At 40.3% G+C, this 24,620-nt stretch overlaps 1 protein-coding gene across 3 annotated transcripts in view; it reads left to right on the top strand.

Annotated features, from left to right (window-relative positions):
* The window catches only part of NR1H4 (nuclear receptor subfamily 1 group H member 4), a 68,685-nt gene that overhangs the window by 27,764 nt on the left and 16,301 nt on the right, over nt 1–24,620 (top strand). For 2 of the 3 annotated variants that reach the window (XM_059681879.1, XM_059681877.1), the window contains 6 exons: nt 1,361–1,726; nt 16,610–16,762; nt 18,564–18,697; nt 20,748–20,846; nt 21,174–21,273; nt 24,180–24,326. In XM_059681879.1, the coding sequence (XP_059537862.1) occupies nt 1,361–1,726; nt 16,610–16,762; nt 18,564–18,697; nt 20,748–20,846; nt 21,174–21,273; nt 24,180–24,326 (999 nt within the window). The remainder of the gene's footprint in view (nt 1–1,360; nt 1,727–16,609; nt 16,763–18,563; nt 18,698–20,747; nt 20,847–21,173; nt 21,274–24,179; nt 24,327–24,620) is intronic. The other variant, XM_059681878.1, reaches the window with a different exon arrangement.

Below are 24,620 nucleotides of genomic sequence, written 5' to 3'. Positions count from 1 at the left end.
TAATTGACTGCCCCACCCTCAAAGATGGCGGCGCCCACAGCCACAAGATGGTGGCACCCAGTCCCCTCAGCCCCGCGAGGGCTGCAGGCGTGTGGCAAGGCTGGGCCCGCCCCTAGGTGAGCCTGGCCACTCTGTGTGCCTGCCTCCAGATACCCCCAGTCCCCTCAGTCACCCAGCCGCCCAGGGCTGGCCCAAGGCACAGGCAAGCCTCAGATGGCGGCTGCCCAGCCGCCCAGGGCTGCCCGAGGTGTAGGTAACCAGGGCTGGCCGAGGCTCGTGCTGGCGGTAGTGGCAGCATCCTAGGTGTGATGGGACGGCGCCTTCCCCTGATCGCCGGGTCACCTCCTGCCCCTGAGGGCTTCTGGACTGTGAAAGGGGGCAGTCCAGGCTGAGGGACCGCCCCTCCCCGCTCCAGTGCATGCCTCTAAGGCCTGGTGCATGAAAATTCATGCACTACAGCGGGGGGCGGTCCCTCAGCCTGGCCTGCCCCCTTTCATAGTATATATAGTATTCTATAGCTTAATGTTTTTCATAAAGCATCATATTATAGAAACTTTTCCACATCTGCCCATATAGATTTAAATGATTGTTTCACATCTGCAAAGTATTTCAGTGTAGGGACATAATATAATTTATTTAACCAGACTCCTATTGATGGATATTTAAATCATTTTAAATTTATGATGCTTGCAAACACTACTGCAAATGAACACTTCACACAAACATTTTTTCATTCAGATTAAATCAAATCTTTAAGATGAATTTTCTAGCAGTGGATTGTTGTGCTAAAAGAGTATTTGAGTTTTAAATGCTGAAAGATATGGACAGATTGTCCTCCAAGAATTTTGCTTTCTCAAGAGTGTGTATTGTCAAACTTTTTAAGTCCTTATATATTTAAGGATGAACACTGTAATATTTTTCTATTGCAGTTTCTATTTAAATTTAATTATTGGCAAGGAGGAGCACATTTTTATGTCTTTATAAGACAATTGTGTTTTTATTTCTAAAAACTGGCCATTGATGTCCTCTATCATTTGTCCATGGAATGTTAAATGTTTTGCATGTTGAATGCTTTTTAAAAAAACATTATCTTTTGTTCCACGTTGAGTATTTTCTTACTGGTTTGTATGAGCACTTCACACATTATATATATGTTGTAGATATTTTCTGAGCTTGTAATTTAGTCCTTTAATTGTCTATGTAGGCTTTTTTATGGAAAAAGAGGTTCATTTATATGTAGGTAAATATTTCAGTTTTTTCTTAGAGCCCACACTTCTAAACATACTGTGTGCTTAACAACTGCCTCTCTAATTTATAGAGTGATCATGTTAATTCCAGTTTTATTGTCACTTTTGCTCAGGTGTACTAACAGAGCCAACAACAGGTCCTCTGGGGCAAAACCTAGAAGTGGAATCATACTCACAATACAACAACACTCAGTTTCCTCAAGTTCAACCACAGATTTCCTCCTCATCCTATTATTCCAGCCTGGGTTTCTACCCCCAGCAGCCTGAAGAGTGGTACTCTCCTGGACTATATGAACTCAAGCCACTGCCCACGGAGACCCTCTACCAGGGAGAGACTGAGGTGGCAGAGATTCCTGTGACAAAAAAGCCTCGAATGGGCACGTCAGCCGGGAGAATAAAAGGAGATGAGCTATGTGTTGTTTGTGGAGACAGAGCATCCGGATACCATTATAACGCACTGACCTGTGAGGGGTGCAAAGGTAAGCATCTTTTGACTGGCCGCATTCTCCTCGTTAAGGTTTTACTATATTAGTTGTATAATTCCCTCAATCTGGATCGTTCCCTTTTCCCAGATAACTTTCCATTTTCTCCTACCTCTTCCTATCTCCTCACCTGGGTTGGCATGTCATAAACCTCTAGGAAAAGCCTATTAAAATATATAGCTTAGATATGTCACCTTTTACTTATTCACAACCTTACTCATAGTTAATAAATGTATGACTGTTGATTTTGTTTGTTTTTTTGCTGTTTTCTTTTAAAGAGAAATTTGAACTTACCTCTTTAAGAATTAAGAAAGAAGGAAGTAATAATAGCTTATTCCAACTGATATTTCAGTTAGCAGGAAATATCTGTGAGATGCTGTGGGAGGTGGGATCAATGACATTGCAGTCCATTTAGAAGGAAGAAAATATAACACATGAAATATAAAAATGACGCAATGTGTAGTCCTATGAGATTACTCTCCCAACAAGGACACAGGTAGTAAGTTGTAAAATTTCAGAGGAAAGGACAGAGAGGTTAACCCACAAATAGGTTAACCCATTTATCTTTGTATTTCTTCATTCAACAAATATTTATGGAATGCCTAACACGCACTCTGCTAGCTTGTACGACATTGGAAGCTGAATAATAACTGCCCTTGAGCGGAATCTATTGAATGGTGTGCCAAATTCAGATGCCAATGATTGCCATACAAACAAACAGTCACATAAAAGTGGCTCAAGGACATTTCAAACCTTTGGAAGTTCAAATGGTCAGATTGTGTAAAAAAACTACATTCGGCATTGTGCTGTCATTACCTTTTTAAAACATAAGTAGTGTTTGTGCCCCACATTTAAAAATTAAAACAGATCTATACAGAACATTTAAAACATCTCATTTATGGCCTTCAATATATCCTTATTCTTTTTGTGGAGAGTCAGGTTTGTATAGGTGAAAAGAGAACTTGTAAATTCTTTGAAGGCATAGATTATGTCTTCAGCTCTATTACTTCCCATAGCACCCAACACAGTGCCTGCCACACAAGTGTGAAATGAATGTTTGAATGACATATGAAAATCCATGACCACCATTGGTACTTAACATATATAACTCTACTTTGTAAAAATATTTTCAGACTCTTTTATACTACCTAATTCTTTCATAACTCCAAATCATAAGAGTAAATATTACCCTCCCACCCCCATATTTGGTGACAATTTTTTTTCTTGAGTAGGCAGAGTTTTGAAGATGGAAATCTGATTTTGTGACAGTTAAAAGAAAGAGAGTTGAAAATTGCTAAGAGAGTAGATCTTAAATGTTCTCACCACAGAAAAGAAATAGCATTGATGTACCTGGATGAAGGTGTTAGCTAAGGCTATGGTGGGCATCACTCTGCAATAAATAAGTGCATCAGTCAACACGTACAGCTTAAACCTACATAATGTTATATGTTAATTATATCTCAATAAACCTGGAAAAAAGAAACAAAAAAACCACTGAAATTAAAAAGAGAGATAGTTGAAGTAAAGTAGGGAGGAGAAGCTAGTTGCTTAGGAAAAATAAAATAGTTTCAAAATGACCAGCATGAAAGTTGGATTTAAAAAAAAAAAAAAAATTCTAGCCCCACCAGTGTAGCTCAGTAGTTTAGCATCCACCTATACTATAAACCAGAAGGTCACGGTTTGATTCCTGATCAGGGCACATGCCCAGGTTGCGGGTTTGATCCTCAGTAGGGTGCCTGCAGCGGGCAGCTGATCAATGATTCTCTCTCATCATTGATGTTTCTATCTCTTGCTCCCTTTCCTTCCTTTCTCTGAAATCAATAAAAATATATTTAAAAAATAATTTTAAAAAGTGTACACATAGGTTTGAGAAATCAACTGACCTACAAAAAAGAAAAAGAGCTTTGTAGTAGCTCTAGTCAAAAAGTGGCTGGGCCTGTTATTATAGAGGGAAAATGAGTGAGGACCAAAGGATGAAACATATAGGATGGCATATTTGGGCATAATTCAAGAAATACTTTTCTATAAAGGAGAGAAACATTCTTTTTTAAAAAAATACTCACCTGAGGATATGCTTTTACTGATTTTGAGAAAGAGAGAGAGAGAGAGAGAGAGAGAGAGAGAGAGAGAGAGAGAGAGAGATCAATTGGTTGCTTCCTGTACACACCCTGACCGGGTATCAAACCTGCAACTAAAGTATGTGCCCTGACTGGGAATTGAACTCCCAACCTTTTTGGTGTATAGGACAATGCTCCAACCAACCCAGCCACGTGGCTGCTTTCTTGAAGTGAGCTATGTTTTTCATGTTGATTCAAATTGCTTTTTATTACACTTCTCATGCTATTTTTTAATACAAAAAGATTTTATACAATAAAAGAACAAAAACAAGTTTAGAAAATTAAATACAAACAAAACTATAAAATCAATAAAATAATAGATGGTTTATACTATGTGTTTTTTTTTTTGCTCAGGATGTCACTAAAGCACAGGTTCTGCCCAGCCAGAGTGGCTCAGTGGTTGAGCATCAACCTATGAACCAGGTGGTCCCAGGTTTGATTCCCAGTCAGGGCACATGCCTGGATTGCAGGCTGGATCCCCAGTGTGGGGCGTGCAGGAGGCAGCCGATCAGTGATTCTCTCTCATCATTGATGTTTCTATCTCTCCCTTTCCCTTCCTCTCTGAAATCAATAAAAGATATATATATATATATATATATATATATATATATATATATATATATATATATATATATATATATTTAAATAAAATAAAATAAAGCACAGGTTCTTTTGAGTGTGGTATGCCTATGCCACAGGTCATGTGAGGCCTCAGTTCCCCGCTGCTTGTCTTTGTTCAAACGACTGATCAGCCAAACTGTGGTTCATCTAGGGCTCCATCTGGCTACCTCTAAGCTGAGGACATCCCGTGCATATTAAGTTTAAGTTTACCTTTTGCACTTCCTCCTAGCTCTTGACAAATAAATCATGTCTCTTGCTGTTAATAAGATCATGGACACAAACAAAAATGAGGGCATTTAGTTTGTATGGCAGTATAAGATGGTCATAGGGATGATCCAGAGAATGCTGTTATTAATTTTTAAAGACATTCAGAAAATAAAACTATAAAAATAAATTTATTATGTGCAAAGGACTTTAAAAAAAAGTCTGGCACATAGCCCCAAATCAATAAATGCCTATTGTTATTGTTTTATGGTCTTAGACTCTATTAACATTGAGTATACTGGTATGTGACTAATTTCTGCTTATCTTGATAAAGGTTAATGCCCAACCCATTGTCAGTTGTTTGGCAAGACTTTATTCCATTTGATATTGACTTATTTCCAAAAGCCTGTCCACCTTGTCTGTGTGGACCAGTGCTACTAAAAAATATCAGTTCAATATCACTTGGGAAGTTGTGGGAAATGCAAATTTGAGGACCCTGCCCCAGACCGACTGACTCAGAATTTCTGGGAATTCTGTGACTTAACAAGCCCTCCTTGCTAAAGTTTGAGAAGTACTTACGTAAATCATACCTAAAAGGCACCTGAGTTGACTCATCTGGCCAAGCAGCTTGGTTGTGCATTGCCGTTGTGAAATTCTCAAAGGTGGGGATTCTGCTCTCCAGCCATCCAGAGGAAAATTCAATGGATAAAAATGTTGACTAGAAACACACAAAGTCTAACCCAGTCATGGTTCCTGCTTGGTAAAGAATAGGAAAGGACATGCATTCTGAAAATCCCATTATAAATATGAACCTACAAATTTCAGTGCCAATGACATGCCAGTGCTACAGACACTTTCTCAGGCCCTTGCAGCAACTGTGGGAAGTAGGTGTCACTGTGCCTATTTTAAAGGTGAAGAATAAGCGTATCGTTGCAAAAAGAAGCTGAGATTTGGAGGCCAGTGCTAATAGCTTATGTGATGTATTTACTATACTTCAGGAGTGAAAGCGCTATACCTTATCTCCATTTTATAGATGAAGAAAGTGAGGCACAAGAGGTTAATCAATTTACTCAAGGCTTCTCAATAAGGGGCGGAGCTTCAAATGGACAGCTTATAGATCTAATTCTAGAGCCTCTATTATTGACCACCGGGTTATGATGCGTTTTATTGCTTGCCCACTGAGTGATCATTCTACTCTTTACGCTATTTAGTCATGGCTAATATTGACTAATTCAGTGACCAAAGGAAGAACATCAAGAGCTCACTTAGGTGTTAAGGTATTGGTATTATCCACGCCAAGGACAAGAGTCTCTAAAGTCAGTAACCTGGGTTGGCTCACCTCTTACAGGTGAAAGCTGTAGTGAAACCTGGTCCTCCTGAGAACTCAGGGGTGTGGCAGGGTGAATAGTGTGAGACCAGTGTGCCGAGGACAAACCTAAGAAACACGGACTCTAAGGCAGGCCAGGGAGGAGATGCCCATAAAGGATACAGAATAGAAGTCTACCTTCTATTGATAGAATAGGAAACGAGTGGAATGGAATGGAATGGAATGGAATGGAATGGAATGGAATGGAATGGAATGGAATGGAATGGAATGGAATGGGAGGCTACAAGAGAAGTGCAGGGTCACAGGAGAGAAGGAAGGGGACTGAAAAGTGGTTGAAAGAGATCAATGCTTGGGGGAGTTCGGGAAGAAAAAGTTGGATCTGAAATAGATACAGTTTTAAGAGCAGAGAAAGGAGGCAGAGCTTTTTAATTTATTTTGATTTGAGACTTTGCCCCCCTGGTGGCAGCCAAAGGACCAGAGTGCAAATAAGGACATGATGTGGAGCCAGCCAGAGCCCAGGGTCTACTCCAGGGGTTGGCCATTTTTTTTTTTTTTTTTGTAGAGACAGGTAGTAAATGTTGTAGGCTTTGCACCATAGTGGTCTCTTTTGCAATTATGCAACTCTGCAAACACAGCCATGCCCAAAAGAAGGGGGCATGGCTATGGTTTTACTTAGCTGACAAACAATAGGCAGAAATTTTTTAAAAACACACATACAAAAACAGGGATTTGGTCCATGGACCTAGCAGTAGTTTGCTGACCCCTTTTAGACCAATGATCTCGAGGGCCAGTGTCAGAATGAACAGGAGACTATGTAGTAAGAGAGAGTACAGCACTCAGGACCTGTGCATAAGAAATGTAACCTCCTTTTGTATAATTGGACTTAATTCAATTTCAAGCCCTGGTGAAAACTTCATTTCATTCAATTCAGGATTATTCTACCCCCCCCCCCCAAATCATTTTTCTGGGGTTTTGTCTGAGATCTAGGGTTATGTAGCTGTGTGGAGGGACTAGGCGCTGGGCGGGGAGAGTCTCACTCTGTGCTGTTAACACAGCCTGGCTTCTGTTGGGGCTGTTCTAACTGGTCTTCAGTCACCAGCGGGAAATCTCCCTAAGGCTCCATCCTGGGGTCCTGGGCACACCCCTCCTTCCTGTCTGGCCCGCCTGCTTCCCTGGAGTGGGTTCCTAATGCTGCCCCAGGGGTGTGCAGGAATGCCTGGCTGCCCACAGAACCCACAGAACCCACCTGCCTCTATGCCATGCTGGGTGCAGGGACCCCCTGAGGGCCTCCCGATGCTCCCCAGGAAAGGACACAGATTTCCTCTCCCTAGGATTCCCGAATGACATGGAGTTTATATAATCTTTCCTCGCACCCATTCCAGGACTCAGTGTGGGCAGGAGAGTGAGAGGCACAGAGCTCAGGGCCTTCTCAGATTCTCAAACATGGTTCAGCTCTTTTCCTCTTTGATTGTCTGCCTTTCCCAACTCGGGCAAGTTTAGTGTCTGGGATCTTGAAGCTTAGTTGTTGGCGAGTGAAAGCCAAAGGTTAAGGCTCCTTTGTGCTTTGCATATGTTCTCTTGAGAAAACAAATGAAAATTGTCCTTGCTTAGTGAATGGGGAGGAGGTGCTCAGAACAGGACAACACAGGAGTGAAAGAATCAGTGCCCCCTGCCAGGCAGCTTAACGGCTGAGCCAACCTTGCCTTCCTATCCTCCACCCTTTGAATATCTGCACTATGAGATGCAAAATGAATTTCACTCCAGGACTTCCCACCAAAGGGAGCGTGGACTGTGAGGTTTGGAAGGCATGCATTGAATCTAGGCTCTGTACTTCTGGACCTAGTAAGTAAGGTACTTCATATGTCAATCAGTGTTCAGTGAAATAAAACAGGAAGCCAAGTTTTTAGGAGAAAGGAATTAATACAGGAGAGGTTGGAAGGGCAGAGGAGCAGGTTCTATGCTGAGCCTCCAGGACACTCAGAGCCACACTGCGGAAGGGCAGTTGTTCAAGAAGACGGGGAATTAGGAAGCTGGCACAGAACTGATGCCCAGGGGATCAGGATGCTGCCTTCACCACAATTACTGGCTCCAGAACCATGGCTTGCCTGCTAAATCTGTGCATACAACCGGTGTCTTGCCTCTCAACACCCTAGAAGCTAGCAACTGGAAACCTGGGTGCTGACACAGAAAAACTCCACCCTCCTGTGTGCCAGCAGAAACAAGAGCAGCAGAAGCACAGCTCTTGCTTCACTTCCAATTTCCAAATGTCTTACAAGGGCACCTGTTTGGCAGAAGGTAAATCATATCCACATGTTAACTGCAAGGGAGTCTGGGAGAAGTTGGGTTCCTTGATGCACTCCAGAATAGAAGGAGATGATGGACATCCATCTAGCCCAGTGGTCGGCAAACTCATTAGTCAACAGAGCCAAATATCAACAGTACGATTGAAATTTCTTTTGAGAGCCAAATTTTTTAAACTTCAACTATATAGGTAGGTACATTGTTATTAACTTGGTTAGGGTTCTCCTAAGGCTTAGGAAGAGCCACACTCAAGGGGCCAAAGAGCCACATGTGGCTCGCAAGCTGCAGTTTGCCGACCACGGAGCTAGCCAATCCTTAATTTGCAAAATATTTACCTTCTCTGAGTCTCCAATCTGCAAAACAGGGATCATATCTATTTCACAGGGTCATTTTGAGGGTTAGTTTAAGTTTTTATATGTGAGATCCTGGCCACTCTCTGCCTTAGGGCTTCACTGTAGATGTGTCAGACCTGTGACACACACACACACACGCACACACACACACACACACGAGAAAAAATTTTAAAACTTCAAAAGAAAACAAAGATCATGTTTAAACTTCCTGACTTCACTGGTCTCTATATCTGTTTCTATTAGAAATATTTTAATTTTTCCAAGTATTTTATTTCTTGTAGACGTTGAATGCATCAATGAGAGAAATTTTGATTTTTTTTTAAGTAACTGCAGAACACAAGCATATTGCACAGTGACAATGACTGCCATTTGCTCAGCAATAGATTAAATCTAGAGCTTTCTTTCCCCCTCAGTTATCAGTCATATATGCTAATGTTTGAATGAATTTTGCTTCAAACTTCAAACCTCAACTAATAAAACCAATCTGCAGCTGACTGGCAGTTTCAAATGGTCACATTTTCAAATAGGTCACTGTCAGTCACATTCTTCTCAGGGAGAGAAGGGAGAATTCGTAAAAGGCATTGTGTGAGTAAATGGGTGACGTGCTGTCCTTTTGAACATTTTTAATAGAAGATAGGGAACCAGCATTAGACTTAGTTCTAAAGGTTTAGAAAAGATCCCAGAGTTGTTGAAACCATTGTAGTGGGTAGAACAGATGCAGAGTGTTTTCAGTAGTTCTTTTGTTTATGGGTCAGGGCTGAAGGGTCTTGCCTCACATTTTATATGATTCTATAAAATTTAACAATGGTCCTAATGGTCTCTATAGATCAAAAGATCTAAGAGTGTGATCCAAGGGGTGGTGATTAAACTGTTTCACTGTATTGGAAGCCTTTTGTCATGTGTTATAAAAATCACCAAAAAAGTGGGATTCTGAAAGCAGTCAGCCTAGATTCCAACCCAGCTCATTCTTCTCCCAGCTGTTCCAAGTTACTTAACATCTCTGGGCTTCAGATTCCTCCCCTGCAAAATGAGGATGATAATAAAGACGACAAGAATGAGAGTGAGATGATGATGATGGCAGTGGCGGCAGTGGTGGTGATTGGGAGGAGGAAGAGGAGGAGGGGGGGGAGGAGGAATTAGGGGACAGAAAGGTAGATGACGTATCAAGTGATTATTACATGCAGGCTCTATCTGGCGCCTTTAGATGTACTAACTCATTTAATCTTCAGGACAACCCTTTGAGGTAGGTATCTAGGGGTTGTCAGGAGTATCTTTGGTTTCCTAAGTTACAAGGTTAGATTACTGATTTTAGATCTTTCTCTTTTTTTAGTATAAATTAATGTGTGTAAAGCAATTGACAGTACTTGCCAATAGTAAACCCTCAATAAATGTCTGCTATTATTACTATTATTTTTGGGTTCTTGTAAAAAATAGATATATTTTTAAAACATCTATCTCTATATCTGGCACAATTGAGTGCTCAGTGAGCATTGGCTATTGTTAATCTTATTGATTAAATATTATTTTATCATTGTTATTTTTCTGTTTATCCAGCCTCCCTAATTTGGAGCATGTACTATCTTCAAAACGATGTCTCTTCTAGAAACTAATTAAGCCCCCAACTCCTGAGAATTTGCCTAGCTGGGAATCTAAATGGCTCTTAAAAATCATGCAAAGCCAAGCTCATGCAGAGCATCATTATCTCTCCCCTCATCCTCCCAAGTAGGGGTGAGGGTATCAGTGGATTTTCTCTGGGAAGGACAACTAGGTAGCATGAGGACAGGTATAGGGAGGAAATGTTTTACTTTATATCCTTTTGTATCTGTTGATTTTTGAACCACAGAAAAGAATGAACTCTTCAAAAAATGGTAAGATGCCGGGGTCCAACCCCAGCGGGTCCAGGGGTCCCCAAAGGTGTGGACGGAGTCGGCGAAGAAGGATTGACACGGAGACAGTGTTCAGTTGATCAGCAGCCTAGCCAGGATCTCCAGCCAGGATCTCCAGCCAAGTTCTGGTCTGGATCTCCAGAGAGGTTCTGCTTCGGATCTCCAGCGAGGTTCTGTAGCCATGTTCCTCGCTAGGTTCTCCAGCCAGGTTCTGTCCAGGTTCTCCAGTCAGGTTCAGTGTCCAGGTTCCAGTCAGGTTCTCCTGCCAATCTCTGTAGTCAGGTTCAGTCCAGGATCCCTTGCCATGTTCTCCCGCTAGGCTCTGTCTCTAGGCTCCGAGGCCAGTCCCTCTCCAGGATCCTCCGGCATGCTCTCTCCAGCAAAGTTCTTCTGTCTCTAGGCTCCGTGTAGGTTCTGTCTTCTTGATTCTGTTCTAAGTTCTGTCTGTTTCTGTCTTGTTACAACTGTATTTATACCAGTTGATTCAATCCTATCAATCTCTATTACAAAGGTTAGGGCGTTTCTTATCTCCATTCCAGGGAGAAAAGATTATGTAGTTTAAGCATGATTGTTCATAGTTAAAGGGATTAATTACCCCCCTGGCACTTAGTTGAGGGGTTTTATTCCCTCCCTAACTTCAGGGGAAAATCCCTACCTGGGGAAAACAACCTTTCTCAGAGACCTTGGTTAAAACACATAGTGCCAAGAAGGTGAGCAAACATATTAAGAACAGTATGCCATATATGCCAGGTCCCTTGAAACAGCAAGCATGGACCGGCTCCCGGCAGTAAGATAATTTTAATAGAGACAAACGATGTGAAGAATGCAAAAGAGACAATGGGGAAGAGATGAGTGGGCCTCATGCAGGATACTACTATAGATAAAGTGGTGACACTAGAGCCGAAATAAAGGATGTGAGAGTTCTGTCGTTATTATTATTATTATCATTATTATTATTTACAGCTAATGACAATGCCTTTTATTCTGAGCTTGAATGGAAGATGATTTATTTCTTGGTCATCGAAAATTGTTAGACCAAATAATCAAGCCAACCTTTTAAAAAATTATGAAAATTTATTATGCTCATTTATAGTGCTAAAATGAGGTAGACTGAATTTCTTTCCCAATTCTGAGGTTGAGCTGATGAGTAAATTCAGCTTTTAAAAAATTCTTATAAGAAATATTTAAAAAACCATTATCCTGTAGCTAATGTCAGTCAACTTATCAACAGGATACTTTTCAATGGCTTAGGCTTTGAGCCTGCCCTTTCTATTAATAGGTGAGGGCAAAAGGAGAAACAGACTCAGAGCTGCCAGCCGGGCAAACTCCCACAGAGCAATTCCTAAATGGCTCGAGAAAGAAGAGTGATCTCATTCATTGAGGAGCCTCTGAGATTCCCTGCTCACCTCTCTGAAGGTGCTATTTGGGTTTAGCAGCCTGCTTTTAGCGATCAGGATGGAGGACAAGATGTGCTGTTGGATAGCATGTTCTGGTCCTTGTCTTCTGGGCAAGGGGGACTTCTCATTCCTCCTGGGCATTGCCTACCCTCTCTGGCTTCTAGTCATTGCTTGAGACTGCATGCCAATACTGCTGCTACCCATGGTGTAGCATAGGAGTTGGCTGACTTTTTCTGAAAGGGGCCCATATTCTAAGCTTTGTGAATATTAGGTCTCTAACTCAACTATTTGACTCTACCGTTATAGTGCAAAAGCAGACATCATGAAAATGAGTGGGCTTGGCTATGATCTAATATGCTTTATCTGTGGATACTGAAATGTGAATGTCATATAACTTTTAAATATCACAAAATAGTCTTAAAAATTTTAATAGTCTTAACCATTAAAAAATGTAATAGCCATTCCTGGGTTGTGGGCTATACAACAATAGGTGTGTGTGTGCTGGGGGGGGGGGGGGGGGGGGCGGGGCTTGATGAATTTGCCCTGCATAATTAGCCAACTCCTGGCTTAGCACAATTCTCCCTAAGAATGCCTTAGGGCTGTCTGAATCTCCTTGCATCTGAACTTGCACCTCCCCCATTGCTCCTACACCTGCATTTTTATGCACCTGTCCTGGGCCACGTTTCTTCAGAAATTTACTGTTTTCGATCTTGCGGAGATTCACCAACATTTTTGACACATTGATAGAGCTTCCTTCGCACTCTTTTCTAAACTATGCTGTTTTAATGAACTTTTCTCTCATTTCGTGGTGTATGTAAGTTTTCATGGTTTATTTTGGCAGAAGGGATTATAGGAGCTTGATAAATGTCCTTTGAGTACTAAGTTGCTTATAGATTTATCTAGTTATGCATGATATCAGGCAACTTACAAAAATAATTCAAAGTCAGTCCTTTTTAAGCCATTTAATTTAAAAAAATCAATAGAAATTGTAGTTGGCAAAACTAAGTATTGGAGAAGTCAGGTAGACATTTTTTGTGTGTGTGTGTGCCTCTCTAAGGCATTAAGGAAAGAAAAAAACCTTAACGTTAATGACTAGCAGGGGGAGCTCTCTGTGTTCCCACATGTTGCCAGTGGTCATGGGGTTATTGCAACGTCACAAGAAAAGGAATTTTCTGAGATTTGCACGGGAGAACGAATGATATTTATTTGCATGGGATTAGACCCCTGTGTTTCCAAGGTGCCACTTCCCTCTGCCCCTCCAAGGAAAATGTCCCATTTTGCTTTCAGCAGAGCTAAGATTGAAGCCATTGCCCTGAGTTTCTGCCCCATGTCTGCACAGTACAATCCAGCATCATCAGGCTAGCTTAGATTTGTTCCCAGTTGCAGTCCATTGCATGTGGGGTCTGTATGGCCATGGGCCACGTGACCTTGAGGGCCGCATGGCTCTGGAGGGAATGCGGGCGAATGCAAGGAAGCAGGAGCCAAGCCAGAGGAACAAGAGAGCCACAAGAGAGGATTTGTCTGCGGATTATGAATTCCCAAATTTTCGTGGAATTGCAGGGGCCCCACCCTCTCCAGCCAATTATCTTTGTTCCCAGGTTAGACTGACAGGCACCTTCCATATGCCACCCCTACTTCACTGAACACAAGTCCATCTCCCCTTTGTTGGACCCTTTCCCCGGTGATTTTCTGGGAATGGATTGGTGGATCCCTGAGGTATCAATAGGAATGGAATAATTAACAATTTTCATCAACTGTATGTCAAAAGTTTGAGGATTTTCTCTTTCGTTTCTGAAAATAGCTCTTGCCAGATGATCAAGTTTTTAAAATTTCAGAAAGAAGCTCAAGGAGAAAAGCTGAGGTCCTAAAGATTAAGAAAAGTGTGTGATGGAAGCCCTCTCTCTGGTTTGTACCTTTTTCAAGCTTCCTAACAGTGAGATAGAGGTGGGAAAGACAGCTGGGGCGCAGGAGGAAGAGTAGGATGTTTCTGAAGAAGTTTTGGAGAAAGGGAAGAAACTGTGGAGCACTTAACGTGCTATGTGGAATTGGAGGAGATTCATGTCTAAAGACAATTTTTAAGAATGTAAACTCCTTACTAGAAGGCAGCAGACTGTAGTGGTTAAGAGCACAGCTTGAAACCTACCCTGTTGGGAGTCAGATCTGAGCTCTACCATTTACTATCTGTGGGGTCTTGATCGAATTACTTCATCTCCGTATAACTCAGACTCCTTATCTGTAAGAGGGAAATAATAATAGACTCTATATCATAGGATTGTTATGAATATTAAATGCGTCAGCATTTGCAAAGTGTTTAGAACAGTGTCTGATACAAAATTAATCCTATGTAAGGGGCAGGGGTGGGGGCAGTGAGGGGACTTTTTACCCTCCGTTGTGCTGAGACAGATCCAAAGGCTAACTCTCCAGTGGTCAGCAAACTGTGGCTCGGCAAACTGCGGCTTGCAAGCTACATGCGGCTCTTTGGCCCCTTGAGTGTGGCTCTTCCACAAAATAATGACTTCTGCGCATGGGCCACGAAGTTTCAATCACACTGTATGTGCGCGCCCACTCATGGTATTTTGTGGAAGACCAACACTCAAGGGGCCAAAGAGCTGCATGTGGCTCGTGAGCCGCAGTTTGCCGACCACGGGTAAGCCATAAAGCTCACTAGTTGCTCGGCTTTGTGTTTGTTGCTGTTTCCAAAACATGGAGACCCTTAAAGCTTTAAACAACCATAGTTTCCAAGTAATGGGTAGCCCACAGTCAGTTACTGAAGTCTGGCTTGAGCGTGTGTGTTTGTGTGCCTACGTGTGTGCACATGCACATGCATGTGTATGAGTTGAGAGTAGGGTGTGATACGTGGGTTCCATGTGTATAAAGATGCAGAAAAGCAGAATGTGCAATATTCAGCAGATTTGAGGGATCCATGTTACCATCCTAAAGCTGTCTTCCTGCCAGCCCCATCGTGCAATGCCAGCCCTGTCTATTCATCTTTTGTTACCAGGGGGCCTCTGTTCCTCAGTGAATTTCCTTTCCATTCATTTTCAAATGACTTCTCTGATATGGGCATTGCTGAATATGCACAAGATAGAATCAGAGGTATGGGTATGGATAGATTTGCATAAGTATAAATATAGAATATGTACTTTTATTTAAGTGATATAGTGATAATAGAATATTGCTACCTCAGAGTGAAAGCTAATCAATTCAGCTATTGAGATGATAATGATTTTCTGAGTTAGTATCAGAGTAAAAAACCTGCAGATTTTTTCTAGCCGCGGTTCCTTTGACTCATCTTGGAGTAAGAGTTTTATTTCTGTTGACTATTGAGCTATCAGTATCTGACCGTATTAAATGGGATTGTTCTTGACAGGAGCTGAAGATTAATAGAAAGATTGACTCAGGTGGGCTAAGGTGGTCATTGAGCTTAATGATCTGGAATCAGGAAAATAATTTATTTTTGCCTGTAGTCTCTTTTAAAATGCATACTTTGATATTTGTACTCCCAGTATCAACTTTGATCTGAAGCACAGACTTTTTTTTAATACTCTCTGTGGTTGAATTTGACATTTAGGAAAATGGTAACATCTTTTCATTGCAAGTTTTGCGAACTGACAAATTCACAAGCAAGTCTAGTATGCCTTTAGCCTTGACATCTCTCACTTTTCCTTCAGCCTCTGGTTTCATATTGAGGTAGTTATCAACCTCTGATTGTTCCTCTATCACCTCCTCCCTGTTCTCACCGCCCCCCACATCAAGTCCAGGCCTGATCACCTCTTGGCTGGTCACAGTCTCCTGGCTCTAGTCTCCCTGCTCCACCTTTCTTCCCAACATGCACGTTAGGTCATACCCTCCCCTGCCAAACCCAAAACCCTGTAATGGTTTCTCTTTCTCAACAATAAAGACTCAACCTCAAGACTTAGCTCAACACTCACTTCTGAGTCTGACCTCTTCTTCCAGAACTGGCCATTCCCCCTGCCTCCTCTGCCCCAGCACAGCCCAGGAAGGCTCAATTTTACTTGTTTGATTCTTTGCATGGCTTTGCCCTCAGCCAGTCTATAGACACTAAGAGGGCAGGGATGACTTACCTACCTTTGTACCACTAGCACCTAGAGCAGTGATGGCGAAGCTTTTGAGCTCGGCGTGTCAGCATTTTGAAAAACCCTAACTTAACTCTGGTGCTGTGTCACATATAGAAATTTTTTGATATTTGCAACCATAGTAAAACAAAGACTTATATTTTTGATATTTATTTTATATATTTAAATGCCATTTAACAAAGAAAAATCAACCAAAAGAATGAGTTCGCGTGTCACCTCTGACATGCGTGTCATAGGTTCGCCATCACTGACCTAGAGTAAGTACACCTGGTCCATATTGATCCCCAGTGAAGATATAATGAACATAATTTATCTTAAAAAATGAACTAAGGTTTTTTCCTTAGAAAGGCTGTCAGTGAAACATGTCTTTATTTTTGAGAGATGAATTAAAAACAGCAGCTTTCTGGGTAATGCAGTGCAGTTGAAAGCACTTTGTCAACAGTGCACGCAAGGATTACCTGGCAGCTGCTGCTCTCCAGGGTCCAGGAGAAAGTTCTTGGGCATCTCAGTCCTAATGTGTTTTTCTGAGTAGATGGTATTAGGAGTTTTTTCACTCCTTTCTGTGTTTCTGCCACAGGTTTCTTCAGGAGAAGCATCACCAAAAATGCCGTGTACAAGTGTAAAAACGGAGGCAACTGTGTGATGGACATGTACATGCGAAGAAAGTGCCAGGAGTGCCGACTAAGGAAATGCAAAGAGATGGGAATGTTGGCTGAATGTATGTATAGAGGTATTCGCATCAAGCAATTAAATTTCACTAACTATCTCTTAAGAAGGCAGATGCCAGGTAACTCATCTAATTAGAATGGTACTTCACGCATTGAAGAAGGGACTTACTAAGCCATCTAAGTTCTTGAAAAGGATCATGAACCACTGAATTGTCCAAACTGTCAGCTAAAGAGCATACTATTCACCTGAAAAAAACAAACAGCTGTGTTTTGTTGTTCGTGTTCATTGAGACATGGAGCGAAGTGGCATTATTTTAATAAATTACAAAGAATGACAGTCTAAAAGTTTCCTCCAAATTCAATTTAATATATTTTTTAATTTTTTGTTTAATTAGCATAAAAATTCACAGCTGTGGGGGAAATTAATAATAAGGTATAACTGCCATGGACTTGTCTAAATAGAGTTTTAAATCAGGTCGTTTTATTAAGAATCCTTTTTTTTTTTTTTTGGTTGCAGCTTTGAACCAATTTGTATAGATTTACACAGGAAATTAACTCTCCCAAGTTTTAATATCATTTGGTCCTTCAATCTGATAAGGAAAAAAGACAGTGTATTAACTGCTGGCTTTGTGAGAAACGGTAATCTTCATCAACATTTGGAATGCATGCTAGGATATAACATATTCATTTTTCATTCTGCAAATTCTCTAGACCACTCAGATTCTGAGATAGGTCCTGTTCCCCTCCAAACACAAGGAGACAAACAGATGTCACCAAGGGGATGATCACAGTCAGGGAGGGAATGCCACACGAAAGAAAAGCCTCTGGAAGGCGATTCCAGTGCTATTATTCCCAAACCATACAGGCAACTGGGATGGACCCAGACAGATAATGCGTGCAGGAGGCGGAAAATAGGTCAGTGTAAATAATCCCACGCCGGGAGGATGAAAGTTTTATGGTGGCCGATCACAATCTCCTCTCAGCATGTATGAAATAGGAGACTGCAGGAGGGGCTACTGCCGGAACCCAATCCTGCCATGGAAACATTTGCTTCGATACCAGGCGGTTCATGTAGCTCATCACTTAAACATGAACTTGTCCCAACTGGGGCTCTGGGGACGTTTTTCATGACGTTACCTATAATAGAAGAGGCTATAATATTATTTATGCACATGGACTTGACCAGTAACAGGTGCAAAGCTTTCATGTGATCCTATAAACCTAATTCCCTGGACAAAGAAATTCCTGGGATTTCATTTCCTGCACATTGAGAGAATGAGGAAGTTAAATAGGAATGTGGAAGATAATATAGCTCTGTTTAGTGTAAATTAATGATGACATTATATGATTATTCAAAAGAAAATGTCTAGGTCTCCTTGAGTTATTTTCATCTTTAACTATGTTCTCAATCATTTATACAGTTCTGAAAATGAACAGGATTGGAATTTTTTTTCCTAAAGGATCTTGACATTTGTTTGATTCCACATGATTACTTATGTGCTCAATGTGAAATTGAATACATTGCTTATGGTGCAGTTGTAATATTAATATTATGTCTTGAAACAATAACTTTCAAAGTTCCCCAGGACAGGAATAGGGAGTGTCATTCTTCATTGTATTGATCAAATACCTTGCATTTGTACAATGCTTTGTATCACATCCTTTATATAAAACTAAGTTTAAAAAAATGACATAACATTTAATATACACAAAACCATGCAAGGTAGATATTATTCCTATTTTACAAATAAAGAAGCTGAGACTCACAGAGGACACATTTCCTGTTCAAGGCCAAGTCTCGTGACCACACACCCAACAGTACTTTCTGTGGTTGGTTAAGTCTCTGTGTTTATTTTTTTTCAGGCTTGTTAACTGAAATTCAGTGTAAATCCAAACGACTGAGAAAAAACGTGAAGCAGCATGCAGATCAGACCGTTAATGAAGACAGCGAAGGGCGTGACCTGCGACAAGTGACCTCGACCACTAAGTCATGCAGGGTAAGAACACGCCACGGTGTCTGCCAAAGCCAGTGCTGCTGAGCTGCTAGGCATGTCGTGGTCTGGCTGGGAGGCTTTCATGTTAGAACCACAGCCATGAGCAGAATTTCACTTCAGCTGGGCATTGAGTGGGTTTCTTTTGTTTCCTTTCTTTTTCTTTAAAAAAAATCTTTATTGTTGAAAGTATTTCATAGGTCCCCCCTTAACCTCTCCTAGCCCAATCCCTCTCCCCCCACTCCAAGATCCGCACCCCCCACCCCGCATTGTCTGTGTCCACTGGTGAATGAGTTTCTTTTTAATCAAGAGAATAATACATCCTTTTGTGTAAAAGTCAGATAGTAGGAGTGTATAAAGTAAAAAAAAAAAAAGGGAAAATTTTCCCTGGCTCCATTTCATTCCTACTACCCAGATGTTGCCAGTAGAAATGGTTTGGTGTATAAAAGGAATTTTTTCAAACTGAGTTTTGATGACCATTTTTTCCTGGCCCATGAGAAGGGAGGTTCAGACTGGGAAGGGTGTGGACTTGATAGAGGCTGTGAGTCAGTCTTTTTTTTTTTTTTTTTAAATCCTCACCTGAGGTTATTATTTCCATTAATTTTTTTTAGAGAGTAGAAGACAGAAAGAGGAGGGGAAGAGAGGGAGGGAGGGAGGGAGGGAGGGAGGGAGAAAGAAAGAGAGAGAGAGAAACATCAAGGTGAGAGAGACATATCAATTGGTTGCCTCCCACTCTTACCCCCACTGGGGCCGAGGATTGAACCTACAACCAAGGTATGTGCCCTTGGTCGGGAATGACTTTTTTCATTTATGGGCCAATGCTCTAATCACTGAGCAAACCGGCCAGGGCATGAGCCAGTCTTTACCGATGGGTAAAACAGGGTGAATGCACATCTCTGCACCAATAGAGAAAAGCTCTTCTCCTGAGGTCACAGATCACTCAATAAATCCTTCGAGCAACTTGGGGCAAATAGAGGAACGGCATCTTGTATGATTAGCTAAACATACTGATAATGCACAGGGCACTTAAAGGAATTTTAATTTGTCATTAGCTGAAAAACCAAAAATCCATTTTTTGTTCAAATCTTGCCCTTCTTCACTAGAAGTCCAATGCGCTATCCATTGCGCCACAGAGCCCGCTCCCTTCTTAATATTTATTACACTACAGACAAAAAGAATCATCCACATTTAGTTTTTCAGATATATTATTTTATATTTATCACAGGAAAAGTATTTGATATGGAAGTATTATTTTGCCATAGTGCTTCATCTTTGGTATAAGGAAACAAAGAATTGACACAATTGTTCACCCTCTTCCAAAGATGCTAGTAAGGGAGAACGAGATGTCTAGGGGCTGAATTGTCCAGATGGAGAACTCTCTACTTTAGGGGTCAGCAGTTTTTTCTGTAAAGTGCCAAATATTTTAGGCTTTGGCCACAAGGTCTCCATCTCAACTACCCAACATTGAGTAGCATTGGTGATACATGAATAAATGAGTATGATTATCTTCCAGTGGATTTACAAAACCAGGTGGATTCGGTCCATGAGCCCCAGTGTGTCAGCCCCTGCTCTAAATAAATACCCTCAAATGGGGTCTCTGTGTTATATGGGGGAACTTTTCCTTAGTTATGGCCAAACCTTGAACTTTCACTGAACTTCTCTACGAATGGGCTCAATAGGCTTCATATCCAGATTATTTTTTATTCCTAAGAAATACATGAAAGAAATAGTTCGTTTTTCCCTATTTTACAGAGGAAAATGAGTACCTTGAGACAAATTTAATGAAATAGGATATGGCTTGCCCAAGGGCTCAGAAAAAGTGATGACACAATCAGAGCATACAGTTCCTGCTATATTTATGGCTTTCCCTAGCAATTTCTGATATTTAGTTTACTCCAGATGAGTGTGTGTGTGTGTGTGTGTGTGTGTGTGTGTGTGTGTGTGTGTGTGTGTGGAGAGAGAGAGAGAGAGAGAGAGAGAGAGAGAGAGAGAGAGAGAGAGAGAGAATGCCTCATAGCCACCCTCCCTAACATCTTTTATTTTTTTGCCAGTGTAGGAGAAAACTGAACTCACCCTGGATCAACAGAATCTTCTACATTATATTATGGATTCATATAGCAAACAGAGGATGCCTCAGGAAATCACAAATAAAATTGTACGTACACTATCTGAAAATGCATGGGCTTAAACTTAATGTTTTCAGGGGCGTTTGCTATGTTTGAGATGGAATTAATATATAAACATGTTACTTTGAAATGATTAGAGCCAAGAATTTGTTATACATTTAAGCTTTTAGCAGCATTAAATAACTAATGAGAAAGAAGCCTCATATCCATCTTGGTAATAATAATTGCTCTCCAGGATCTGAAAAGTATGAACTGGATTTTTAAATGTTATTGTCTAGGTTCTTTAGCCTAATGATTTTATATTGTTTTATCCTTTTATCTACTTATTAATCATTTGCTTTTTTCTTAAAATTCAGTTAAAAGAAGAATTCAGTGCAGAAGAAAATTTTCTCATTTTAACTGAAATGGCTACCAGTCATGTACAGATTCTTGTAGAATTCACAAAAAAGCTACCAGGTATCTACATGTAGTTACTTCTCTGCTACACTGTGTGATATTCTTGTGATATTAAGAGAGGCAAGTCTGTTTGTTGCAAAAGGAGAATTATTTCACATCTGATTTAATATGTCTGCTACAGACGTAAAATGTTTGCCCTAACTGGTTTGGCTCAGTGGATAGAGCGTCGGCCTGCGGACTGTAAGGTCCCAGGTTCGATTCTGGTCAAGGGCATGTACCTTGGTTGCAGGCACATCCCCAGCAGAAGGTGTGCAGGAGGCAGCTGATCGATGTTTCTCTCTTATCGATGCTTCTAACTCTCTATTCCTCTCCCTTCCTCTCTGTAAAAATATCAATAAAATATATTAAAAAATGTTAGCGCCAGATAGGATATTTAAAGTCATTGATGTTAATTCTTCCAAATTGATAAATTAAGAAATTGTAGCTTTGCTAAGTTGTGATTTATCCGTTTATTCATTTAATAATGTGTGTTGATACCTACTCTATACTAAGTGCCTAGCTATTACCTACTAGGAGAGTGATTAAAGGGTATAATTAAAAAAATGTATGCAAAGTGCTGTTTGAACAAAAAGGAAATAATTGCTGATTATATTTGAAAAAGACAAGAAGGCTTCTGAGAGAGTCATATTTGCATTGAATCTAAAACAAAAAGGAGCTTTCAGATGACATTAAGGAAAAGGGTCATTTGAAATCAAGAAATCTGCTTGTGAAAATATAATGAGGCATGAGTAAGAATCAAATTATTAGAGAAGGAATAGAAAATTCACTGTGGTTGTAGCATAATATCTGTGGCTCCTTGGTTAGACATAAGGTAAGCTGGTACCACACCAGTTAGGGTTTAACTAAGGGTTTTAATTCTCATCTCCTGGATGATAAAGACTTCTTGGTGGCTTTTTTTAAAAGAGGGAAATGATGAGATTTATGTTATAGAGATATAGCTTTATTAGTTTGTATTAGATGGATTTGAACAGGGAGGGACTGGAGGTAAGGAGGATCAGTTCCTATGCTACTGCATTAGTCCAAGCAATAGGGCTTGAAATAAATAAATAGGGCAGTGGGAGAGATAATAGGAAACTAAGTAAAGAGAGATTTAAAAATTGGTAGCACTTAATGAACAAGTGTCCTTCATGTGTGGGATGAGGGAGAGGGATTTATCCAGTTATTCTGATGGTGACAGTACAGGAAACTGGAATGCAAGCTTCTTATCTCCCAGAGTCCAATTCTTTTAGATACAGTTTCAATGCAACCTAAGTCAATAGGTTTAAGTTGTTTCATTGTTTTAAAAAATATATTAGCACATTAAAATCTCACGGTCTAGAAGAATATAATAAATACCTTGTATAGATGCATAACACAGTAATATTAAATTACAGAAGGTAACTTCTGACATAAGATTTTAATTAAACATGTTAATTTGCCTTCTTTTGCCAGCATTATGCTATTATTTTATTAAATGTGTCAGAGATAAACATAAGCCTACATAAAACTCATAAAATGTGGGAAGACGTTCTCGTTATCATGGAAACATTAATATTCTCTCATTTCTTTATTAACAATGAACAACAGAACTTAATTTGTTTTATGATAATTAAGCTGAAGGCAATCTTGATCAAAAACATGATTATTCAAGAGTTAGAAACTGTGGGAAGAGATATTAGAAAGGGAGAAATACGATGTTTTTTGTTGTTTATGGGAAAAGATTTTTCAGTTCAAATGGTCAGTTGATCTTTAACCAAAAATATTGAGGACAAATAAAAATCTTAACTTATAATAAGGCAACTTATCTGAAAGCAATGGCAATATCTTACCACCTCTTCAATCCTGTGCCTGGACTAGATCGTTAGGGAGAGAGTATAATTAATGTGTGTTTAATGAGCAAAGTAGAAGGAAAAAAAATAAAAACACAGAAGGAAAGAAAAGACAACCCTCGAGAAAGAAAAAAATGATTTAACAATAATTATAGAAATGACATGATTACAAATAGTAATAATAGTTATGCAGTACTAATAATGAAAGAGTGCTTTGTGAAGGACCGAGTTGAGGGATTCCGTTCCACAGTTCACTGAGGCCTGTTCAGAGTGCTAGAGACCTGGCATGTCTCCTGCCCACAAAGGAGCCCTTAGGTTCTCTGAAAGTGACGCTACTTCTTTATCCTTAGCGTTACTCTCTTCTCCAAACTCCCATTGCTATTTAATACTTTCTTAGGCCACTTAGACCCTGAAGGCAGTATCCTTATTTTATCTCTATTCATGGTGTGTGTGTGTGTGTGTGTGTGTGTGTGTGTGTGTGTGTGTACACATGTGCACATGAGCTGTGTTTGTTTCCCATTCATTACTTTAGTCAGTCATTTTCCCCACCCTGCATGGTGGAGGGCTGAGCTTAGAGAAGATAGCGCAACATGACCTTGTTTGTTTGTTTGTTTGTTTTATTGGAAATGCTACCCATTCTCCAGGTTGACTAAAGATCCATGAGCTGGCTAAATATTTCTTTAAACCTCTGGATACACGTAAAGATTTTTCTGGCTTGTGGAAACTTCCATTCTGCGGAGTTGACCTCTGACACCAGATGTAATTAAAATAATGGCTCAAAGAGAATCTGCTTGCCTTTAACTTTTGAGGGTGGCTTCATCTGCATCAGCCTGTCTCTGCCATAACATATATATATGTTTGATGTGGATCCTCTTTTACCCAACTTTTTTTTTATCAAATCCTATTCAATGAAGATAAAAGTCAGCTTCTATTTGGGAGAGAACAATAGATACTTATTGACTTCACTATCCACTCTTAAAACAACTACAAAATAATTTCGTGAAAATGTTTTATCAGTGGGGGTGATGGTGATGATGAATACTGTTTTATAGCATTTCACGACTCCTTGATATTGATTTCATTATCACCTTCATGCAGGATTTCAGACATTGGACCATGAAGATCAGATTGCTTTGCTGAAAGGGTCTGCAGTTGAAGCTATGTTCCTCCGTTCAGCTGAGATTTTCAATAAGAAACTTCCAGCTGGGCATGCTGACCTATTGGAAGAGAGAATCCGAAAGAGTGGTATGTGACTTGCTTAAAGATAAAACGAGTTTGTTTCTGCAGCTAAGAATTTGTACATCCCATGAAGGCAGGGCTCTTGCTTGTCTTACCCAATGTCAAATGCCCATTATGAGTAACATGGAGAATGACCCTTAAAGATAGGTGTTAAATAGATGGGACCTTTAGAGTCTTGGTTTAAAAAATCCTTGTTGCAATAGCAAAATATGAACTCTTTTCACTTCACTGAGATGAAGGGCTACAAAGGGGTATTTTTAAAAATTTGGGAAATTAGTCTTGTAAAAAAATATAGCGTAA

Source organism: Myotis daubentonii, chromosome 2, assembly GCF_963259705.1.
Source record: "Myotis daubentonii chromosome 2, mMyoDau2.1, whole genome shotgun sequence".
Taxonomy (NCBI): domain Eukaryota; kingdom Metazoa; phylum Chordata; class Mammalia; order Chiroptera; family Vespertilionidae; genus Myotis; species Myotis daubentonii.
This window is presented reverse-complemented; position numbering and strand designations above follow the sequence as displayed.